General features: G+C 40.2%; 2 protein-coding genes across 4 annotated transcripts; one reads left to right on the plus strand and one right to left on the minus strand.

Moving 5' to 3' along the window:
• Window positions 1–6773, minus strand: LOC310858666 (polycomb group RING finger protein 2-like). Of its 2 annotated transcripts, XM_083764880.1 has the most exons (10): window positions 6643–6773; window positions 6469–6550; window positions 4933–5060; window positions 4674–4770; window positions 4529–4584; window positions 4245–4374; window positions 3895–3934; window positions 2722–2820; window positions 2313–2393; window positions 1–1276 (listed from the first exon to the last, which is right to left on the minus strand). In XM_083764880.1, the coding sequence occupies exons 3-10, from the start codon at window positions 5048–5050 to the stop codon at window positions 896–898; spliced, it is 1002 nt and encodes a 333-aa protein (XP_083621006.1). In that variant the 5' UTR covers window positions 5051–5060; window positions 6469–6550; window positions 6643–6773; the 3' UTR covers window positions 1–895. The 2 variants fall into 2 exon arrangements, with proteins under 2 accessions (XP_083621006.1, XP_083621005.1); XM_083764879.1 differs by lacking the exons at window positions 6469–6550; window positions 6643–6773 and adding an exon at window positions 5644–5757.
• On the plus strand, window positions 6559–19785 carry LOC310858663 (phosphatidylinositol 5-phosphate 4-kinase type-2 beta-like). 2 transcript variants are annotated; one of them, XM_083764875.1, is made up of 10 exons: window positions 6559–7167; window positions 9845–9942; window positions 10620–10716; window positions 11005–11151; window positions 13750–13896; window positions 15390–15428; window positions 15688–15801; window positions 16066–16327; window positions 18076–18182; window positions 18703–19785. In XM_083764875.1, the coding sequence occupies exons 1-10, from the start codon at window positions 7024–7026 to the stop codon at window positions 18781–18783; spliced, it is 1236 nt and encodes a 411-aa protein (XP_083621001.1). In that variant the 5' UTR covers window positions 6559–7023; the 3' UTR covers window positions 18784–19785. The 2 variants fall into 2 exon arrangements, with proteins under 2 accessions (XP_083621001.1, XP_083621002.1); XM_083764876.1 differs by having other exon boundaries at window positions 18079–18182.
• Window positions 19786–20118: the final 333 nt, after the last annotated feature.

The raw sequence follows: 20118 nt of genomic DNA on the forward strand, positions 1-20118 counted from the left end.
CCTAGTAAGTAAACATTTTATTGACCTAAAACATGCACATATGGCTGATAAACATAACGTATCATTGTATGTTCAAACAAACAAAAGGAATGTTGAAATGTATGGTAAATATAAAAGATGTGATGAAATATCAAATCCCTTTTGAGTTCTTGTCTGCCATAAGAACAGGTATATGGTCTCTCTTTGACAAACCTTGGTTTTTCAACTTGGTAGTGCTTGGGGTTGTCTAGAGTATTTTAACGGATAACCCCATTCCCATTGTAAAGCACACTTGTTTGGCTTGGATGTTATGGTCTAAAATTGAGAAAGTGCATCAACATTTTATGCAAGCTATCCTTGACAAAGCATGGTTCCTACAGTACCAGATGAATGGTTGCTTATACTGAACACTTATACAGTAGTTATAACATGACTGTCAAAAGGCATGACAATTGGTTTAGACCTTTTTACATCCAACTTATGCTGTGAATTGCACTGCAATGCAGTTGAGCATTTTGTCCAAAGTCATACTTAGCCAACTCCGTGTTGATGAACTATGGGAAAGAAACAACTACTGCATATACAATACAAAACAATTACAATATCTTGTATAAAAGATAGTTTATACATATGTATGCACACATGCTCACATTTGATACATACTGTACATTTTGTATGTGTGCATTGTTCTAGTCTAACACACAACCACGCGCACACACGCACGCACACACGCACACAAGCGTCTATTTGGCTGCACATTTCAGTCTTTTTGCTGAAATAATGAAAACAATCTCCATCCCATTTCTCCAGGAAGACGTTTTCACCTGGTTTATTCTTTTTTTGTTCTGGTTGAGAGGTGACATGGAAGTAGGGAGCAATTTAAAACAATGTCCTCCCAGTTGCTCTTCATGCAGGTTTAGGTCGGAGGAGGTAAACCGCTTTTATCACCTCCCCTTGCCTCCTCTTTGCCACCTCCAGAGCTGGTGCCGTTGACAGTCACCTTACGAGCACTGCTGCCCGATTTAGAGGACAAAGAATGTCGCTGAGTGTTGTTGGACACTGTGGTACCATTTGAGCTTTGGAGGGCAGGAGTGAGGCTGTGAGATGCAGGGCTGGGTAGTGACGAGGCCCTGGATGCTTGAGCAACGGCAGGACTGTGGACTTTGTCGCTGTGAGTGTCACTCTCTGAGGTGGGGCTGGTGTTGACGCCATCGGAATGGCCCTGGACAGCAGACAAGGACACTCTCCTGCGCTTTCGGGTCGGTTTTACCAAGTACTGCAAGGGGATGGGTCCAGTCTGTAAGGAGGTGCAGAGATAACAGAAGTCTTATGTAGTAGCTTATGATACTGAATAGATTAAATGATAATCATTGGGAACCTCTTTTGGTGGTATATGGCACCCATCTTAAAATTGCTATACACTACCTTTGTCAAATGGTACTATGTAGAGCTATTAGGTGTCTAAACTGGGTTCCGAATCTCCGAATGTGTTAAGCTGAAGTTCCTGCATATTCTCAGTACTGCTATAAAAGCCTCATGCAGCCGTTTAGACTAGACCGAACAGCCTTGAGTCGAATCGTCTAAAGAGTCAAGATGGCAAAAACTACAACATCTCTACAGAGGTGCATAAACTAAGATGAAGAACATGGTGTGTTGGAGACAAATTCTGCCAATATACAATTTGTTTATTTTGTTTCATCTTTTTTTAATCCCACGATTTTTGCAACCCATTTTTTCACCTAGTGTCAATTATCTAATGTAATGCTGGTCGCTACACTGGTCCTGGTCCCCCCCCCCCCCCCCCCCCCCACTTCCAGCTTCCCTGCGTTGGCTGATCTGAGTGCACGGGTTTGTAGGGTTCGATCATACTTGCAAGATATGGGGGAGCCATACCTTTGGTTGCTTTTAATGCCAGCATCAGAGTTTTGTATTCTGTGCGGGCAACAAAAAGATCAGCTCTGGACAAACATTGCAAGGAACCCTGAATAACCAATGTGTTTGTGTGTGGACCCGTTTAATCAAATGGGCTAACAACACTGGTTACTCAAGAATATTTCATGCTTTGACGATGTTCAACCCAACTTGACCAGACAAGCCAGTGATACTCAGAAGTCAACCAAACAAGTAGAAGATAAAGACATTGGAGTAGTTCACCGAAAAAACTCTTTGAGTCTCCTACCGGAGGAGATTCTGCCGGTCATCAAATTATTGGTTTAGGAATGTAACAAAAACAAATCAATCAATTCAAGGCTTCATGGGGCGTGTAATTGTTAGAAAATAAGTATTCTTTGGGGTGAACTACTCTTTTAAAGTTGTAAATGTAAGGCACTCACTCGTCTCCACTCGTAGAAGTAGGCAATATCCATGAGTGTGTAATAGTCCTTCAAGGGCTCATCCCCATACAACACCTCTACCTGTATTACAGAGGAAGGATGAGTTATGAGGCCACAAAATAACAAATCTGTCAGATTGTCATAGGTTAGATTTCTTTCCAATGTTGCACTCACACTAAATACATTCATACATTCACATTACACACTATGGATGGAAATTGGCTTATTTCTAAATCTGGCATGTTTACATGAGATCATGTTCAATTGATTCAATTCTTATACATTGAATATTCATTAACATGCACTGTCCGGTAAATAAAGTACATATTAAAAATACATTTAAAAAAGAGAGAATACCGGTATGTCTATAAAAGTATATGGGTGCTGTTGTGGGAAACTGTTGCATTACCCGATAACTGCTGGGAATGTCCATTTTGCTTCGAAGAAATTTTGCTAAATGCATGACAGACATAGCTGCCGGGCACTGCAGGAAACGCTTCCCATTGGCCTGAAACAAAGAAGATTGTGGTAAATTGAGGCAAAGAGAGCAACACCATAAAAAACGAGTGTCGCAGGGATTCACACTAAAGTCTCAGACGAGCAAGTGACTATCATGTTCTACTTGTCCAAAGGTCATGCCCTCTTGCCCGAAAAGAAAATTGTCCATTATAAAATGATAGGTCAAATTTGAATTACCATTCAATGTAATGGTTTTTTTAATTACTTTCTGGGGCTGTGTGATAAAAAATGTTATACCTCAATTTTTATGCCAAATGCCTACATGGCTATGACTATGGGTTCACACACATCAAGTATGGCAACAGTGAAAGCTCTTATTTTACAGTCCACAGACCAGAAAACAGAGCACTCTGGCCACATTCAGGTGTTTAGACACTAGACAAATATCTCGTGCAGTGTTGTAGTGCTACTTTTAGAAGTGGGGGGACGCCCCATAAGACACATGCATGCGCATTGCGTGCATGTGCGCAACACACGCACTATAAAACATGCAGACGTGTATAGCCTAAATGGTAAATGGTGCATTTATATAGCGCCTTTATCCAATGCGCTTTACAGAGATTGTGCATTACATTCACCCATTCACACACATACACCGATGGCAGCGGAAACCATGCAAGGCACCAACTAGCACATCGGGAGCAATTAGGGGTTCAGTGTCTTGCTCAAGGACACTTCGACAGTAACTCTGGGGGAGCCCAGGTTCGAACTGGCAACCTTACGGTTACCATCCAGGCACTCTACCCCTGAGCCACCGCCGCCTATTTAGAAACAGGGACAATGCTTAATTGTATCCATACAAGTACATGACAAGTAAAAATAAACTTATTTTTGCCCAAAAATAATTTTAGGCGTGAGAGAAGTAGAAGTGGGGGGATGGCGCTCCCCCCTCCCCTACTACACCCCTGATCTCGTGTTATGTTTAGACGGCTGTGTCACACCTTGGCTTAAACGAGCACTTGCCCGGCCGAGTAACCTGAAAGCTCCACCTGCCGAACATTTTATATACCTGCCATGGGCAGGTGGGCAAGTGTTGCTTCAGTAAACTTTCCTAGATTCCTACCTTGTCTCCATCCACATCTGCATGTTGTCTATCATTATTTCTGTGGGTATACAGAAAAAAAAGGATGTAAAAATTGTCAACTCAATAAACATAACACAATTTCTGTGAGGAAAATAAACTACATTCTACCATAGCGTTTTCAACTAATATTGCATTTCTCAAGGCATATGGTCAAATCAAGCTACGCTGCAGTTTTATTTTAATGCATCTAAAATGTGCAATTTGAATAAACTAAAGCATAATCAAATGTCATGATTTTCTCTCATAGGTAATGTTCTTTTGAGTATGTCAGTGTTTCCCTCAGAATTAATTATTTAGTATTGATAATGTAGTGGTATTGAAGTACTGACTTGTTCCTCTCATAGAACTGTATAGAGAGGCTGATGATTTCATCCTCTGCAATGTTAAAGGTCTCAACCACTTCTCCTGGCTCCAGAACCCGGTTCTCTGCATAAAAGTCCCGTCTCCGTTTCATCTCATCTAAGTTCAACACAAACAAAAACAAGATTTCTACGCATTCTTACCATTGTGAACGCAGCACATCAACAGGAGTACTAAGGACAAAACAAATGTGTCTTCTACTCGTTTTGCTTATACAATTTTGCGCTCTCTTCCTCAGCAAATGTGACCTCACCTTTAAATAACCCAGGAACTAGCTTGTACACAATATCTTGTAGAGTTTTATCCGCTCTGAAAATAAAATAAAGTAATTCGTTATTGAAGAGAATGTTTATTTGTATTTAAAAGTGCAACCTCATGCAACCTCATGTTTGACTTACCTGATGCTGAGCTGTGGACACGTCTTGTGTACCTGGACATCACATCGAGGACAGAACTTGTTCGTCTCCAGAAAGGCAACAATACATGTCTTACAAACTGTACAGAGCAGACAGGTAGAAAAGAGAATGAGATTCCAGAACAGAGCTGTGCTAAAAAGGTCTGGATTTGTTTGCTTACTGACAAATGTTTATGCATATCAAATTTACCAATGCCATTAAGGTACATAATATACATTTGCATCCATTATTTAAAACTTACACGAGTGCAGGCATTCTACAATGGTTGTAGCATCAATGAAGTAACCAGCACACAGGGGGCATGTGAGATTTGGATTAAGATCTGTGATTTTAATACGGTTGGGTTGCATTTTATCCATTTGGAAATATCTGCAGAACAAGCAAATTGGTAAATGCACTCATTAGGTACTACGTCTGCTGTAACATGATCATATGACAGAAAAGGGTCGATTAACTTTGTCTCAACTATTGTTTATTTCCCTTGTCCCGTGTTTTTCTGCATCATGGGGCATTGGTGCCAGTCAAAATAATGTGCCGTTTCGTTTTCTACTATAGATTTGCCAACAAATTGTGTGTTGAGAATACACCAGCGCAGGGTCTACTCTGCACAGGACCCTATAGTATTCAATTGCCCCTGTGTGGCCTCATCTCGTGCATCATTTGTGTTACTCAACCAGCGGTCCAACAAAATAGCATTTGAATTTCGGTAGCGCGTTCCCGTGTAATCGGGGGTCAGAATAAAATCTATTTAACACAATGGCTTATTACTGGAGAGGTAAAGCTTAAAAAAAAATCACACTGGTACACAAAGCAGCCATCTTAAATCCACTGACAGTGTTCTATCAGAGACGAACAAGAGAGTCAAAATGTGACACCGTGCACTTTTGTGTGTGTTTAAGTAAACATGTGCATTGCGTTGAATAAAGATTCATCACCGGTGCTTCATTCTTACCTGATATGACATAAAAGTTCCACACTACTCCAAAACGAGGATCCAGGTAAATTATTTGGACTTGGTTAGAATTTGCAGCAGCGCCAGAAAATGGCTTTTTTTTTTCAGTACCGTCGGAGGACTGCCCATTTTGAATCACGTGATATTATTTTGTCGCCTTGTTCAAGGGGCATACAGGGTTTTCACTACCATGCTACATTTTACATCCCATCCCATCTCCAGCATTATATTATTGTTAAGGCTTAAGCCCATAGCTTAATTTTTCTTGTGACAATTATAGCATTTTCAATAACATATTCATCATCTAGTAATTCAGGAGTGTTATATCCTTACCACGCCCCGTTTTTGACTGAAAATCTAAACTCACCATGAATTTATATTTAAATTCTACAGTGGCAGCAGACACAACTACATTTGAGAATAACTATTTTGTTTCATTTTATTTCGTTTTTAAAATACAATAACAACAACACTACCAATAAAACAATACGTTATAATATTATTATAATGATAGAACGTATTTTATTGGTAGTGTTGTTGTAATAAGACATGAAAAAAATGAGACCAATTAATACAGCAGAAGATGAAACCCGTGTTGAATTCTTTATGTTCAAAAAAGGTCTCCCATGCACTACAAGAGTTTTGACAAGATTTTTGGAAAGATTTTTAAAAGACTAAATTCTGACACCCTCGATCGTCTCACACTAAATATTTAGTATTTTAAAAACGTGTAGCCTAGTGTAGGCCTACATGAAAATGTAAAATGTTTCACCGCTCCACATTAAAAATAAATAAATAAATTCATATGATAAATCATAAATGTACCGTATTCATCTCGCGTAGACCTGGGACTGCGAGCTTTGAGTTCTTGTAGTTCTACGCTCCAGCCTTTTGGGGGCGCAATTCACTGCGAAGTGGATCAGAGACGCCATCTTGAGGAGAGACCCCAAAAGCTGGTGGTGACAACAATCTCAGGCGTATCATAATGGGACTACTCACCTCAAAATAAAACTATCTCCAACCGCTACGGGTGGCAGACGACAGCAGAAGGTTACGGGAGTCGTGAGTCCCGGGTGGAAGGCGGCGTGTTGTCCCGTGTCCCGATGGCCGTCCCGCTCGCTCGCTCTGTGCGCCCGCTGATCTAACCGAACCACACCGTGGCCTGCTGCTCCGAACCGGGGAGGAAGGAAGGGTGGTGACGGCGCAAAATGCAACACCGCTGATTTACTACAAGATATCATATGATTCAAAGACACCGCAAGTTGGACGAGCTGACATGACGCACTTATAGATTTTATGCTCTTAACTTGAACATTTAATAGTGTTGTTGTAAGAGGCTTCAGTAGTGGCAGGTTGAATCTTTAATTCCCAGCCACAGACATGGCATCCAACTGTACCAGCGCAGCGCCCGTGAGCGCCAGCAAAACCAAGACGAAAAAGAAACATTTTATTGGACAGAAAGTGAAATTATTCCGCGCCAGTGAGCCTATTCTCAGCGTTTTAATGTGGGGTGTCAACCATACGGTAAATATGTCACGATTTGTTTACCTTCCCTTCAACAGCTAAGTTCACTAAACCCGTGTGTGCTGTTTTGATTTTAGATTCCTGGCTGGATTAGCCAGCTGCCGTGCATCTATCAAACCAACTGTGTGACATGCTGGCCATGCCATCAGTGAGTCATGTAACTTAGCGACTGTAGTTTATGGGTGATGGATGTTTGCCAGGTACTTGGTAGCTGCTTTAACCGATATGTGCTGACAGAGCTAGCCCTCTTGCGAGCAGCATTTGGTAGCAACTGGCTAGTTGTTGGCCCACATCCATCCATCCACCCATGCATGGATGTGGATCTGTGCAGCTCTTTGTAGCTGTGATAACGGTTCATTTAAGTTATTTATTTGTACCGTTGGCGAACTAACCATTGTAGGGGTTGCAAGCCAGTCGTATATTTCAGTCAGTGAATAATATGGAGCTTAGTCGTGATCTGCACTGCTCCTTTCTCATGCGTCTGTTCTGGCAGGGAGGGGTGTGACAGGTCAGGTAGAGCTGCAAGTTATAAGACTGACTGAGGCACAAAAGAGACCACTGGTCTGGAGTCGTCGTCAATGACTTCACCCAAATAAAGGCGGCCCATGCTTTTGATCCAATGCAGCATCCTTGCAGGCAAGCCACCTCTAAAAAATAATTAAATGGAACAAATCACTGGAAAAACCAAGCGACTAATGCTTTGCTCAGTACATGCACCATCTGTGATTCAGCTCCACACACCACCAGCCTATAAATAGTCTAGAGAAGAAACATATCACATTTGTTTTTAGCAGAGCTCTGTGTGGCTATGGAAAGCAGAGTGAGTGATGAAGTCAACAGTGGTCGTCATCCTTTAATTAGAAATGTGTCATTAATTTTGTCAATATTGACAGTTTGGACACACCCCCTTCATTTGAAAAAGCCTCTCTTGTGTGATGTGCCCTAAGGGCTGGCCACTTTGATACATTAAATAAATTGTTCATACACAAGCTTCTTCAAGGACATGAACACACCTTCTATATTCTCTAGAGATTCTTGTTCATTGACTTGCTGATGAAAGTATTGACTGACTTCTAGTGTTCAGTGTTGTTGGGGGGCAACCGTAGTGGGCAGAGACTGAGAGAGGCTGTCTTGGTAATAAGAAGGTCACCGGTTGTCCGGGTCCCAGTTTGTGTGTCGAACTGTCCCTGAGCAAAACACTTAGTCCCCAGTCAGTAGTCGCCAGTCTGCAGTCGCATCCAGTCAAATCCAATTCAAATCTGATTTATTTCTCAAATCTGCTCTTTTGGCCCAACCGTTCACACTGCATTTGCAAATAACTAGATCGGATCTGTCACAGATCTCTGTTCAGACTGATGTTAAGGCCTCATTTACACTGGCAGCCAAATCTTGGCCGTAGTCAGATCTTTGCCACATCCAGTTTGGAATCAGATTTGTTAAATAAATCTAAACACAGACGAGTGACATGGAATCCAATTTGTATTGATTTGTTTGGATGTTAAACCAGGTTACTGCATTCAGACTGAGACGGATCTCCTGAAATCAAATTTGAAACCACCTCTGAATGTGGCTCAAGTCATATTTATAAAAATGGTTTGGGTTTAGACTTATTTATACAAATCGGATTCCAATCTGGATGTGGCACAGAGATCTGATTCAGGCTGGATTTGGCTGCCAGCATAAATGGGGCCTGATAACCATCTGAGTTGGGTGAAGCTGAAATCTTTCATTCAAATGGCACTGCCAAAATAACGGGTCAAGAAATTATAGCTATTGTAGCTTATTGAGAAGTTGGAACAGAGCAGTGGACATGTGGGTACTGGGTAGATATAGAGCCACTGAATCTGATTAGAAGTGTGGGTGGTAATCTGATCAAAGACATCAGACAGACTTCTCATCAAAGCGCTCTCTTCTTTTAGTGATAAGATGTATGCATTTTAATGATGTCCTAGTTGTGATACTGGAGCAGTTCACATCCATCATGTCTTAGTGAGCTAACTTATGTAGCTATGAGATAACATATGTTTGTGTCACAGACATATGATACAGTACACCCCATTTGTGAGTGTGACACTCTTGGGAGATTAGGTGATAAGATTTTGATGATCATTCTATTCTATATGGCTTGATTGGCTTCCAAGTTGCGAGAATTTGCTCTTCTGTGTTAGTCTATTCATTGGCTCTCTGTCAAATTCAGTTTATAAATGCAGATGTGGTAGGAGGATGACAAACAAAGAGTTTATGATTGTTGCAGGTTAATACACTGTCAGTGATTTACGTTCAGTGGGTTCTATTGGGCCTTCCTGTTATTGACAAAACAACTGTTTAGTTTGCTCAATAATGATATTAATTGTAGTGTGTGTACGCATACACATTTGATATATTTATATATATATTTTTAACATGCTTTCCTTTTCAGCATTCATAATCATCAATAACAGCTTTGGGAATGAAATAAGGAAGATGTTAGGTTATGATTTGTTAGGATTAAATGTAATGGATAGAACTTTCAATTGCATAATGTAAATTGCCATGAGCTATACAAAACACTTTGTGATTTCAAATAAAATAAAAAGTGTCTATAATTGAGATTTATTTTTCACCCTGGCTCTCAATGTGTACGTGTTTTTGTCTTGTTTCTATTCTGATCAATCTTTCTGATGTCATTCTCCCTCAGATCAATGAGTTAAGTAACGTGCCTGTACCAGTAATGCTGATGCCAGATGACTTTAAAGCCTACAGTAAGATCAAAGTGGACAACCATCTATTTAACAAGTACGTACATGAGTTGTCTCTAAGCTGTTAGCTACTTCTCCCATGCATTACAATTACAACCCATTGGAACCAAGATGCAGGCAAAATAAATTGTTGTAGAAAATAGAAATGGCATTTGACAGCACAGTAGATTCTGTATTCAAGCCCTAAATGTATCCACTGAGATGACCTATACATTGTGTAATGTTCAGGTTGTATTCATGCCGAGGTTGTTGTCAAAGCATCACCACTGAGCAGTTAACTGAGCAGCTTTGCAATGCAAATAATCCTCATGGCAAAGCACCAGTTTAGTATAGCAGACATGTTCAGTCTACCTAGGCAGTTACTCCGGAGTGAAGTAAAGAAGACTCGCAAGATAATATATTTTTTCATTCATGTTTCATTCAATATCCACACTTTGGGGTTTTTCTTTCCTGCTTATTCAGTTCAAGTTATTGCTCTCTTGCCCATAATTAAAATCTTAAAACCAGATTTGAATCTTCGTAATGCTTAAAATATGTTTGGCTATGTAGTGGTTTAATGTTTGACTTGAGGATTTGTTTGCTGTGCATGAAATATCCCATAACCATGAGTCCCTTTTGTAATAGCCCAATCTTTTAAAAGTACTAGTTTTACATTCTTCAAAACTAGTTTTGGCTGTATTCCTTAAGCTTGTGTCACCATGTCGCCCCACTCAGAGAAAATCTGCCCAGCCGCTTTAAGTTCAAAGAGTACTGTCCTATGGTGTTCCGAAACCTCAGGGAGAGGTTCTGCATTGACGATCAGGACTATCAGGTGAGAGAGATGTGCCTTCAAGTCAATATCCTTTTGTGGGGGATAGAACATGAGACAGGGAGACTTTTAGAGTTACTGGATGATAAGACCTAGTATAACACAACACGCAAGCATTGGACAATATAATAAGTTGCCTGAAACATTGGCAGATTGAAGATAGATTTTCCATGGTTCCCTGTTGAGAGGGCATAATAAGCTACATGCAAAGTAATGTGATTACTGCATTAATAACCAACTATAGTCCATTGTATGATGTCTGTCTCCTGTTGCCCTCTGATTTGGGGTCAGAACTCTCTGACGAGGAGTGCCCCGGTGAACAGCGGGGATCGATTTGGCAACCGCATCCTCTCCAGTTACGATCACCGATTCGTCATCAAGACCGTGTCCAGCGAAGACATAGCTGAGATGCACAACATCCTCAAGAAATACCACCAGGTATACGTCCTAGGACAACTCAAATATTGATAAAGTACATATGTGTTTTCACTACAGTGCAAGAATTAGCAAAACAATTAGCACAAGTTGCTGGACTGGCAATGGAACAGACCATTTTCACATGTCCTCATTGGCAGCAGTTTTATTTACAGTATAGTATGTTATACTCGCGCGAGAGGTGACTGTAAGCACGTGAGACTAACTTAAATCCATCGAAAAAACAGGATAAGCGAATCATCATCATACATTTTCTTTATTTCACTCACAATCATTCATTATCACATGGACCAGGGGTTAACAGGTGGAGTTGGCAGATCTGTTTCTAGCCTAAAATCACATCTTGAATGTCAACTTAATCAATCATTCTTTTGTGTGTTGTGATTTGTGAAGTACAAGCACTGAGCGGTGTGCCTCTCTCTTTTCTTACTTCTTTTGAGAAAGTGAGACTCATAACCATCCTCTCCCTATAACAGACCTAATTGTATTTGCATCGTAGTTGGACAAGCCATCCCAAATGCAACATAAGTATTCTCTGAGTTATGTCAACATTGCTTTGAAGCATTTTTGTCACTTAACTGTTTAGGCTACAGGTACGTAGAGGCAGCCTGTCACACTCTCGCTCTTGTAACCAATGCTCGCTCGACCACGATGACCGTACTAGGATGCTTGCTGTGAAATTATGAAAACTTCCGCCACACAAGTTCAGTGCCTGTTTTCACATGAGACTAATTTAAAAATGTCCACTATACTTCTTCCCTTTGGCTATGTAAAAATATGCAACTTTGTAACAACATTAACCTCACTGCCCCCCCATCATCATCCTTAGACCTGCGGTCAGACAGATACATGTGGGGTTTTTCTTTCCCAAAAACTGTTCTGTTTTCATCTGATCAAATTGGCACTTGGCACAGCATACCCCCGGCTCATATGGGACACACATGCCAAGTTTGAGGCTGCTCGGTCAGAAAAGCGCCAGGGCTATGCTCACAGACAGACACACAGACATGTACGTTCATGTAGTCAATATCTTTGCAGACCCCCGGGGAGGTTTCACAAGTGTGTAATGGTTGCGATTGAAATAACCAATTAAATATACATGCCTATTAATTATGAACCCACAATATATAGAATTTTACTCATTTTTTTATTACTTTGCATAATGGGGATATTTTATATTTCCCTGTTATATGACTTTCTTTATTCTTAACTATCAAATCAAATAACAAATGAATAGATAGATGACTGATATCAGAGGCTGGCCACATGATAAAGTTTCTGAAAGCCAGATCTAAGCAGGTGGAGATGGGGAGGAGGTGGGTGAATACCACATGTATGATGTGCGGAGCAGCAGCAGAGAGCAGCGTAATGCCAAACTAACTGGGATTTAAGTACACAATTGAAATGCAGCATACTTGACAATAAGGCCGAACTGCACCAATGCAACTAACTAGTCACAACTCCTTGCAACAAGACAGTTTTTAGGTCAACCAATGCAACTCCTTGCAACTGCCATTGGGGATAATGGTTGCATGGTGAATCATGCTTTAGGGTGTGTTAAAGCCTCACTATGTAACATTTTTAAATTATGTTATGCAAGGGATTATATGCCGGTAGTTGTTGAGAAACGTGACAGGGTCCTGAAGGGGGTTAATTCTAAACAACTACAGTCGTGGCGTACATTATCCCACTTATTACATGGCTACTTAATAAAAAAAATTACCCAAAAGTCAAAAAAGTAAGTAAAAAAGTGTTGGGCGGGCACAGTCGCCTTGGAAAACAAAGAAATGTTGATCAAATAGAATCAATTCAGTTACTGCATTGTGTATTTCTGTGTTCAAAATAATGTTTTCAAAAACATTCTTGAGAGCAATGTTTAGTTGTAACTGACATTGTGTGTTTGTATACATGGCTGTCATGTTGGATACAGCACTAAATCAAGCAGCGCAGTTTGATATGAGCCAGATGCTCTTGAGCCTTTGATTAGATGGCAGTCTTTTCGGTTATTGAGCCTATGGGTCATTACCCATAAATAACATACCGCTGAACTCAGCGATTGACCAATCAGAATCAAGCAATTCGACCAAGCTGTGTAATAATACAATATAACTTACACTAGTAAGTTGTATTTTGGTTTTGTCTCCCTGCTCTTATATGAGACATTTATATTGTAACAATTTCGTCATGTATGCCTACATACAAGATCCGACAAGAATTTTGACCTGATGGTCAAGATTGAATTAATTCCCCAAGCAAGCAAGCAGGCCGGCTCTATTAGTTCTATTCGTTGGTAAAAATGTCAGCACTAAATCAGGAAACCATGTTCAAATCCGGGGTAGAAAAGGCAAGTTATAGTGCTGCTTTAATAATGATGGGTTCACTTTTATTGTAAATGTGCACTACCAAGTAGTTTCTGACTGGACTTGTGTTGCTCATGACAATGACATGCACATATACAAGTCTGTACTGAAATGTGTCTTGTCAGTCAGTTATTATTGTGATAACCATATCAAAGTAGGTGATGATCACTGTTCACACACCTTCACCCACCTGCATTATTAACGTTTAACAATTACTGACTCTGCAATGTATCCATTTCAGTTCATTGTGGAATGTCACGGCAGCACACTGCTCCCTCAGTTTCTGGGCATGTACAGGCTAACAGTGGATGGCGTGGAGACCTACATGGTAGTGACACGGAATGTATTCAGCCATCGCCTCACTGTACATCGCAAGTATGACCTGAAGGTAGGAACATATGTTACACATCACTTTGAATAATATAGTAAAAAAAAAACACATGTCAACGTTGAAGCAACTTTCATTATTCTTTAGAGAATCTGTCTGGCAATATCATCAGTGGAGTCATAACTGAAACATTCTGTTACTTCTGCATTCAACATGATGACAAGTATGATGTTTTTATTGATTTGACCGTGTGGGTAGAGCATCAAAAGTCTCAAATACAGACAGAGGTGTCAAGAAATATTTGCCATTTGCCTAGTGGGACTGATTGAGGGTAGCTACTGGGACGTAAGTCGGGACTTGATCACCCCGGCTGGGTCGCCTGAGTGAGGGGTATGATGTTGGAAGACCCGAAACCCAGTTGACCTCAGGATACATCACTGAGGATACGTCCCAGGTGCATCCATGCGATGTATTATTAGTTGTGCTACAGTAAATTAAATGCATTTAGATATCTACATGTGAGTAATGAGCTCAGATTGTGTGTTTTATTTTAGAACCAACACTTTATCTAGGTTGAAGTTTAATAGAACAATCAGACTTGCACAGAGTAACAGAGAAACATTTATAGTGTTTTCTGAAAATGGAGTAACTACTGTTAAATAAGGGGGGGGGGGTGAATGACCATGAAGTGGAAAATACTTGTAATCTCGTTGGCGGAAGACCTTCTACTCGGTGGCCGTTAGAGCCACAAACAAGGATACAATGGGAAAAAAGAGGAAGGGGGGGGGGGTGGATAATAATTTTGTTGGCATGCTGAACAGTAGTTATTCCTATAAAATTATAATATAAAAGGTATCTGATTCTGTACACATGGCTATACCTCATTGCAAATAGTTTTTCGATATGATGTTGCTATTGCTGCAATAGTAATTCTTCATGAGGCTTTTTCTTGTGTTATATCAGCTTTATTATTGTTATGTTGATGTTGCACAGTATTTTTGTACTCTTGCATTTCGCTGCTTGTGCCTGTATGAGTAGTCACAAAGAAACCTTATTAATTAAAACTAGAAGGAATGTGAGCACAAACTGTGAGCACAAACTAAATCGCCGGGTGTATGGCAATCAATCATTGGCAATTATCAATGACAATTACGCTGAGGAGGGCTTTGTAGCCTAAATGCATCTGTTTGTCATGTTGCCTGCTTTAATAATACAATAAGAAGTGCCTGAATGTGAGTGTTGGCTGCCATTCCTTACATTTCATGGAATTTCAAAAACCGTTCAACTCCAAAAAGCTGATAACTGTTCCTGTGCTGAAGCTTAGTCAGGTTTGTAAAGCCCTGACAGTAACACTAAACATGCCACACTCACTGCACACCTTTTGACTGTTTATAAACCTTTTATAGCAAATGTTTGTGCTTGCAAAGTATTCTCTGGAGACGGCCCATTTTCTAATATTGGCCATGCTGTCTACGAGACCAAGAGACACTAGCTAGCAATGCTTTTGATTTATATTAATTTGTATCCAATCTGTCTGTTTTTCTGGCATTTAGGGTTCTACAGTCTCAAGGGAAGCCAGCGACAAAGAAAAGGTATGTTTCACTTCTATGTGATGAAAGCTGTTCTTGAATGGACCACAGCAAATAGTTATAATCCAGCCATTGTATGGCCTTGAATCAATGCTGTCAGTTTTTATCTTCACCCGACTGAGAATGACAGCACTTTATAAAAATATGTATTTTTAAAATAAATGTATTTTTACCATATCTCATCAGGGAATTGGAATTGCAGGTATGAGTGCATTCCTCCATTATTTTTCTGCAAGTTGCTTTTAATTTCCCCTGTCTTTAGGCCAAGGAGCTACCCACCTTCAAAGATAATGACTTTCTGAATGAGGGACACAAGCTACAGATAGGAGATGACAACAGGAAGTACTTCTTGGAGAAGCTAAAGCGTGATGTAGAGGTGGGGAAACTGCAATCATCTATTGGAATTACTGTGGACCAGTGCAATGTGATTGTAGACAGTAGAATTGTTTTGTTACCTGGCTGTTTAGTCTCATGCACCTACCAGCTACAACAGATATATATCAGCATTTGGCAAGTACGGTAGCTTGTGTATGTTTACCAAAATGTAACGTGTGTGTGTGTGTGTGTGTGTGTGTGTGTGTGTGTGTGTGTGTGTGTGTGTGTGTGTGTGTGTGTGTGTGTGTGTGTGTGTGTGTGTTAGTTCCTGGCCACCCTGAAGATTATGGACTACAGTCTGCTGGTGGGCATCCATGATGTGGATAGGGCAGAGCAGGAAGAGATGGATGTAGAAGGTGTAGGAGATGAGGAGGAATACGAGAACGACGGAATGGGTGGAGGAGCACTGACTGGCTCCTTTGGCACCCCACCCGACAGCCCGGGAAACCCACTCAACTTTGGTGGATTCTTCGGCCCGGGAGAGTTTGACCCTTCTGTGGACGTCTACGCAATCAAGAGCTATGACAGTGAGTCTTTGTTCACATCGCAAGGACCTCCAACATGCTGTGGCTTTGTCAGCTATAGGTATATTTGGTAGTGTTTGTAGGCAGCACTCTTATCCAGTGTAATACAAACTTGTGTATGCAGTGCACTAGAGCATGCTTTTGCCTTTTTTAAACCTCACCCATTTTAATTACATACGTACGTACATACATACATACATACATACATACATACATACATACATACATACATAGGTATGCGGTCTAGCTTAAACTTGGACTCAGGGGGGTGGACGCCTCTGCCTTGCATAGTCCCCAGTGAATAGGCAGTTGGCCCTTCACTGGTAACCCTATTTTGGACTCATTTTAAATATAGGAAGGTATTGCGGGCAGGGATTTTTACCAAAAAGGCCCCCCCCCCCCTTTTAAAATACACACACACATACATACCTACATACATACATTTCAGACGTTTTAGCAGTTTTTAAGGACCCACTTTTAGGCCAGTGCACCAGAGCAAATTCTTGCCTTTTTTTAAACCCTACCCATTCCAACCAAATACATACATACATACATAGGTATGCGGTCTAGCTTAAACTTGGACTCAGGGGGGTGGACGCCTCTGCCTTGCATAGTCCCCAGTGAATAGGCAGTTGGCCCTTCACTGGTAACCCTATTTTGGACTCATTTTAAATATATGAAGGTATTGCGGGCAGGGATTTTTACCAAAAAGCCCCCCCTTTTAAAATACATACACACATACATACCTACATACATTTCAGAAGTTTTAGCAGTTTTTAAGGACCCACTTTTAGGCCAGTGCACCAGAGCAAACTCTTGCCTTTTTTTAAACCCTACCCATTTTAACCAAATACATACATACATACACACACACACACACACACAATTATATTATCCTATTTATAACTAAACTAATCATCCGCATGTCAAATAGTTATTTAATTAAAAATATCCCAGGCATCTATGGAAGCCGCTCTAACTGTACTGTAGGCAATGGGATTATTATGGATATATATGGAATGGATGTACTTAATACTCCAAGGACTGTCTGCAAGCCCTCCATCTTCCATCACTTTCTCACGGCGCAACTTTTGCATATCGTCGCTGTCCAGCTGAAACCAGCTAACTCCATTTTTCCTTTTTTCCATGAATCAATGCTATTGAACACCCTTTATGTCTGTGTGTTGGTTGCAAAAATAATGAACCAATGAAAAGTATTAAAGTGCTGACAAAACCTCTTAACTCCATTGGACCCTCAAACTGTCTTCTAAAACGGCTAACTCTGCCCCCTCTCATGCAAGTATCTGACAATATATAGGGCGCGTTCGGAAATACCGCACCAGAGCGCACTCGCCTATTAGTTTGCATTGCACAGTGCATTCAGTGCATTCAGTGCATTTTAAGGACTCCAGGTGCTGGCACGTGTAGCAGACGGCAAATTTGTGCCTGATAATGAAAAATGACTTCACATTAAAATACCACAAAAACGCACACAGATTTCACACTTTTTAAAAGCTATAATATAGATCTATATTGGGTCTATAGATGGATGTCATTCATATTTTCCACATAATTTTTCCACCCTAACCCAATCCGCTATTAATTAACGTAACTTTGTATGACCCAAACTGCGGTTATCTGCAGAGGTAACCGCAATCCGTGCATCTCTAACATACATATATGTACACTAGTATGTATATCATTTATTTATTTTGAATTCATATTTCCTTGATGTATCTTACTACTTGCGGTAGGTGCTGTGAAGAAAGAGGTGTACTTCATGGCTATCATTGACATCCTCACGCACTATGATGCTAAGAAAAAAGCTGCACATGCTGCCAAAACTGTGAAACACGGGGTAAGTAAGCATTAACACCTTTCCCTGATTTTAAAGGGTATTAGAATTAGTTACATTCTATACATTGTTAGTTGTTATCAAAAATGTTTTGGCTTCTGTTCCCTGTTTTTGAATCCAAGTATCCTTTTACAGACTATAAAACTTTGCTTTGAATAAAGCTAGAGAAAGCCATAGCTAGCATGATGCTGAACGAATAATAACCCACCTTTTTGAAGAATATGACTATTAGTGAGTTGCAATTATTGCCTCCAATGAGGCAACTGGCCATGACAGTTTTCATTGCTTTATTCATTCTGCCAGTCAGGTTTTTTTTATTTAATTTGGTGTAACACTTTACAGATCAGCAGGTTTGTCAATGTTTTATCAATAAGCTCCACTTTCTCTCATTTACCTCCACATACCCCCATTTGAGAAACAATACACAGAGTAGAAATCACGGCATGCATTGACATAATTCATAAGATTTGTTTAGATATGTGTTAATCTAAATGTTTGTTTTCATGACTTTTCTCCAACACAGGCGGGGGCTGAAATCTCAACAGTGAACCCAGAGCAGTACTCCAAAAGATTCTTAGAGTTCATGTCCAATATCTTATCATAGAATCATCTCTCCCAGTCCAGCCAGTCTCATCCTGTCATAAACCTATCAAATCCCCCCACACCCATGACCTTGGCATAGCCTAACCCTAACCCCTACTGGTGTATTGTCTCATTGCAAGGCCAACAGACTGACAGGAAGGATGCACAGAGCTGAGGCTGATACATTTTCCCAGAGAGAGGGGGCGCTGGACTCTTATCCTGAAAAAGCAATGCGCCCCTGGTTCTCCTTTAACTAACCCAGCACCAACCTCCCTGGTCCCAGTGTCCTACAAGGAAAACTTGTGATACCTAAAATTTGGAATGATACATGAGAAGAACCCCTGTCCCATTTTTCTGCCTTCCTTCCCTGCCACCTTGTACTCCTCACGCCAGCACGGGAACTGTCTCACTAATGCCTTGAACGAGTGTCAGCTTCAGCAGTAAGTCGTTAGTACTGTCTGTTCAGTTTCCATTCATGTTATTATTTTATTAGACACACACACAGAAATTGGACAGATCGCATGACAACTCGACAATAGCCAGCAGGCATCCTCTTCAACTAAGGACAACTACAGCTGTTAGACAATTTGGAATGACGACAGGGAATAAACAAATCAATATATAATGGTTCATAAGTAAGAGAATGCAGTATCAAAAATGCATGGCTGAAATGTACATGAATCCACCCGTAAAGTTGAAACATCAAACCACTGAATTTAGCATCTCAGTGTTATTACTTAAAAAAAGCATAGGTGTTTGAATGTTATGTTGCCATTATTGTTTTGAAATATTTTTTAAACTTTAACTGTGAGCTTGGTGGAGGTTGGTTTAAGAAAAAGAAAACATAAAAAGGGGAATTCTACAGCAAATACTTGTTTTATTACCATAAGAATCATTTTTATATCTTGTTTACATTAATGTAGCAATTTTGTGTTTGTATACAGTATTGTTTTGTTACCAACAGACATTAGAAAAAAAAGTTACTTGAAATGATTCATTGCATATTAAAGGGAGTTTTATCTTGTTTTTGCTGTGGGGCAATTTTTTCTAACGTTTTATCAGTTTAGTACCACATCATCCTTTACTAGACTTTTTTAAATAAGTAGCTAATGTAATTTGCACTTGATTTAATTTTGCATTATGTAGTAAATTCTAGCCCATCATTTTGAGGGGCTTTCAGAAAGAAATCACTTTATATCAGCCGTCTTACATCATCATTCTCATTGCCCTAAACAAACATTAAAAATCCATAGACTTGGCTGCCATATGACGTAATCTTAAAAAGCCATGCATTGAAGGCATCGATTTGATGCATTGAAAATCGATGCCTTCCACAATCAATGCCCCAGGAATATCT

This window comes from Protomyctophum parallelum, assembly GCF_964188405.1.
Source record: "Protomyctophum parallelum genome assembly, chromosome: 5".
NCBI lineage: Eukaryota > Metazoa > Chordata > Actinopteri > Myctophiformes > Myctophidae > Protomyctophum > Protomyctophum parallelum.

Excerpts from the sequence above, each read along its gene's own strand:
- LOC310858666 (XM_083764880.1), bottom strand. The coding sequence starts at position 5,050 with ATGGATAAAATGCAACCCAACCGTATTAAAATCACAGATCTTAATCCA. Across the intron at positions 4,771-4,932 it reads TGTAGAATGCCTGCACTCGT|TTTGTAAGACATGTATTGTT; the intron begins GTAAGTTTTAAA and ends TGCTCTGTACAG. Across the intron at positions 4,585-4,673 it reads TGTCCACAGCTCAGCATCAG|AGCGGATAAAACTCTACAAG; the intron begins GTAAGTCAAACA and ends TTTTATTTTCAG.
- LOC310858663 (XM_083764875.1), top strand. The coding sequence starts at position 7,024 with ATGGCATCCAACTGTACCAGCGCAGCGCCCGTGAGCGCCAGCAAAACC. Across the intron at positions 9,943-10,619 it reads GACAACCATCTATTTAACAA|AGAAAATCTGCCCAGCCGCT; the intron begins GTACGTACATGA and ends CGCCCCACTCAG. Across the intron at positions 10,717-11,004 it reads TTGACGATCAGGACTATCAG|AACTCTCTGACGAGGAGTGC; the intron begins GTGAGAGAGATG and ends ATTTGGGGTCAG.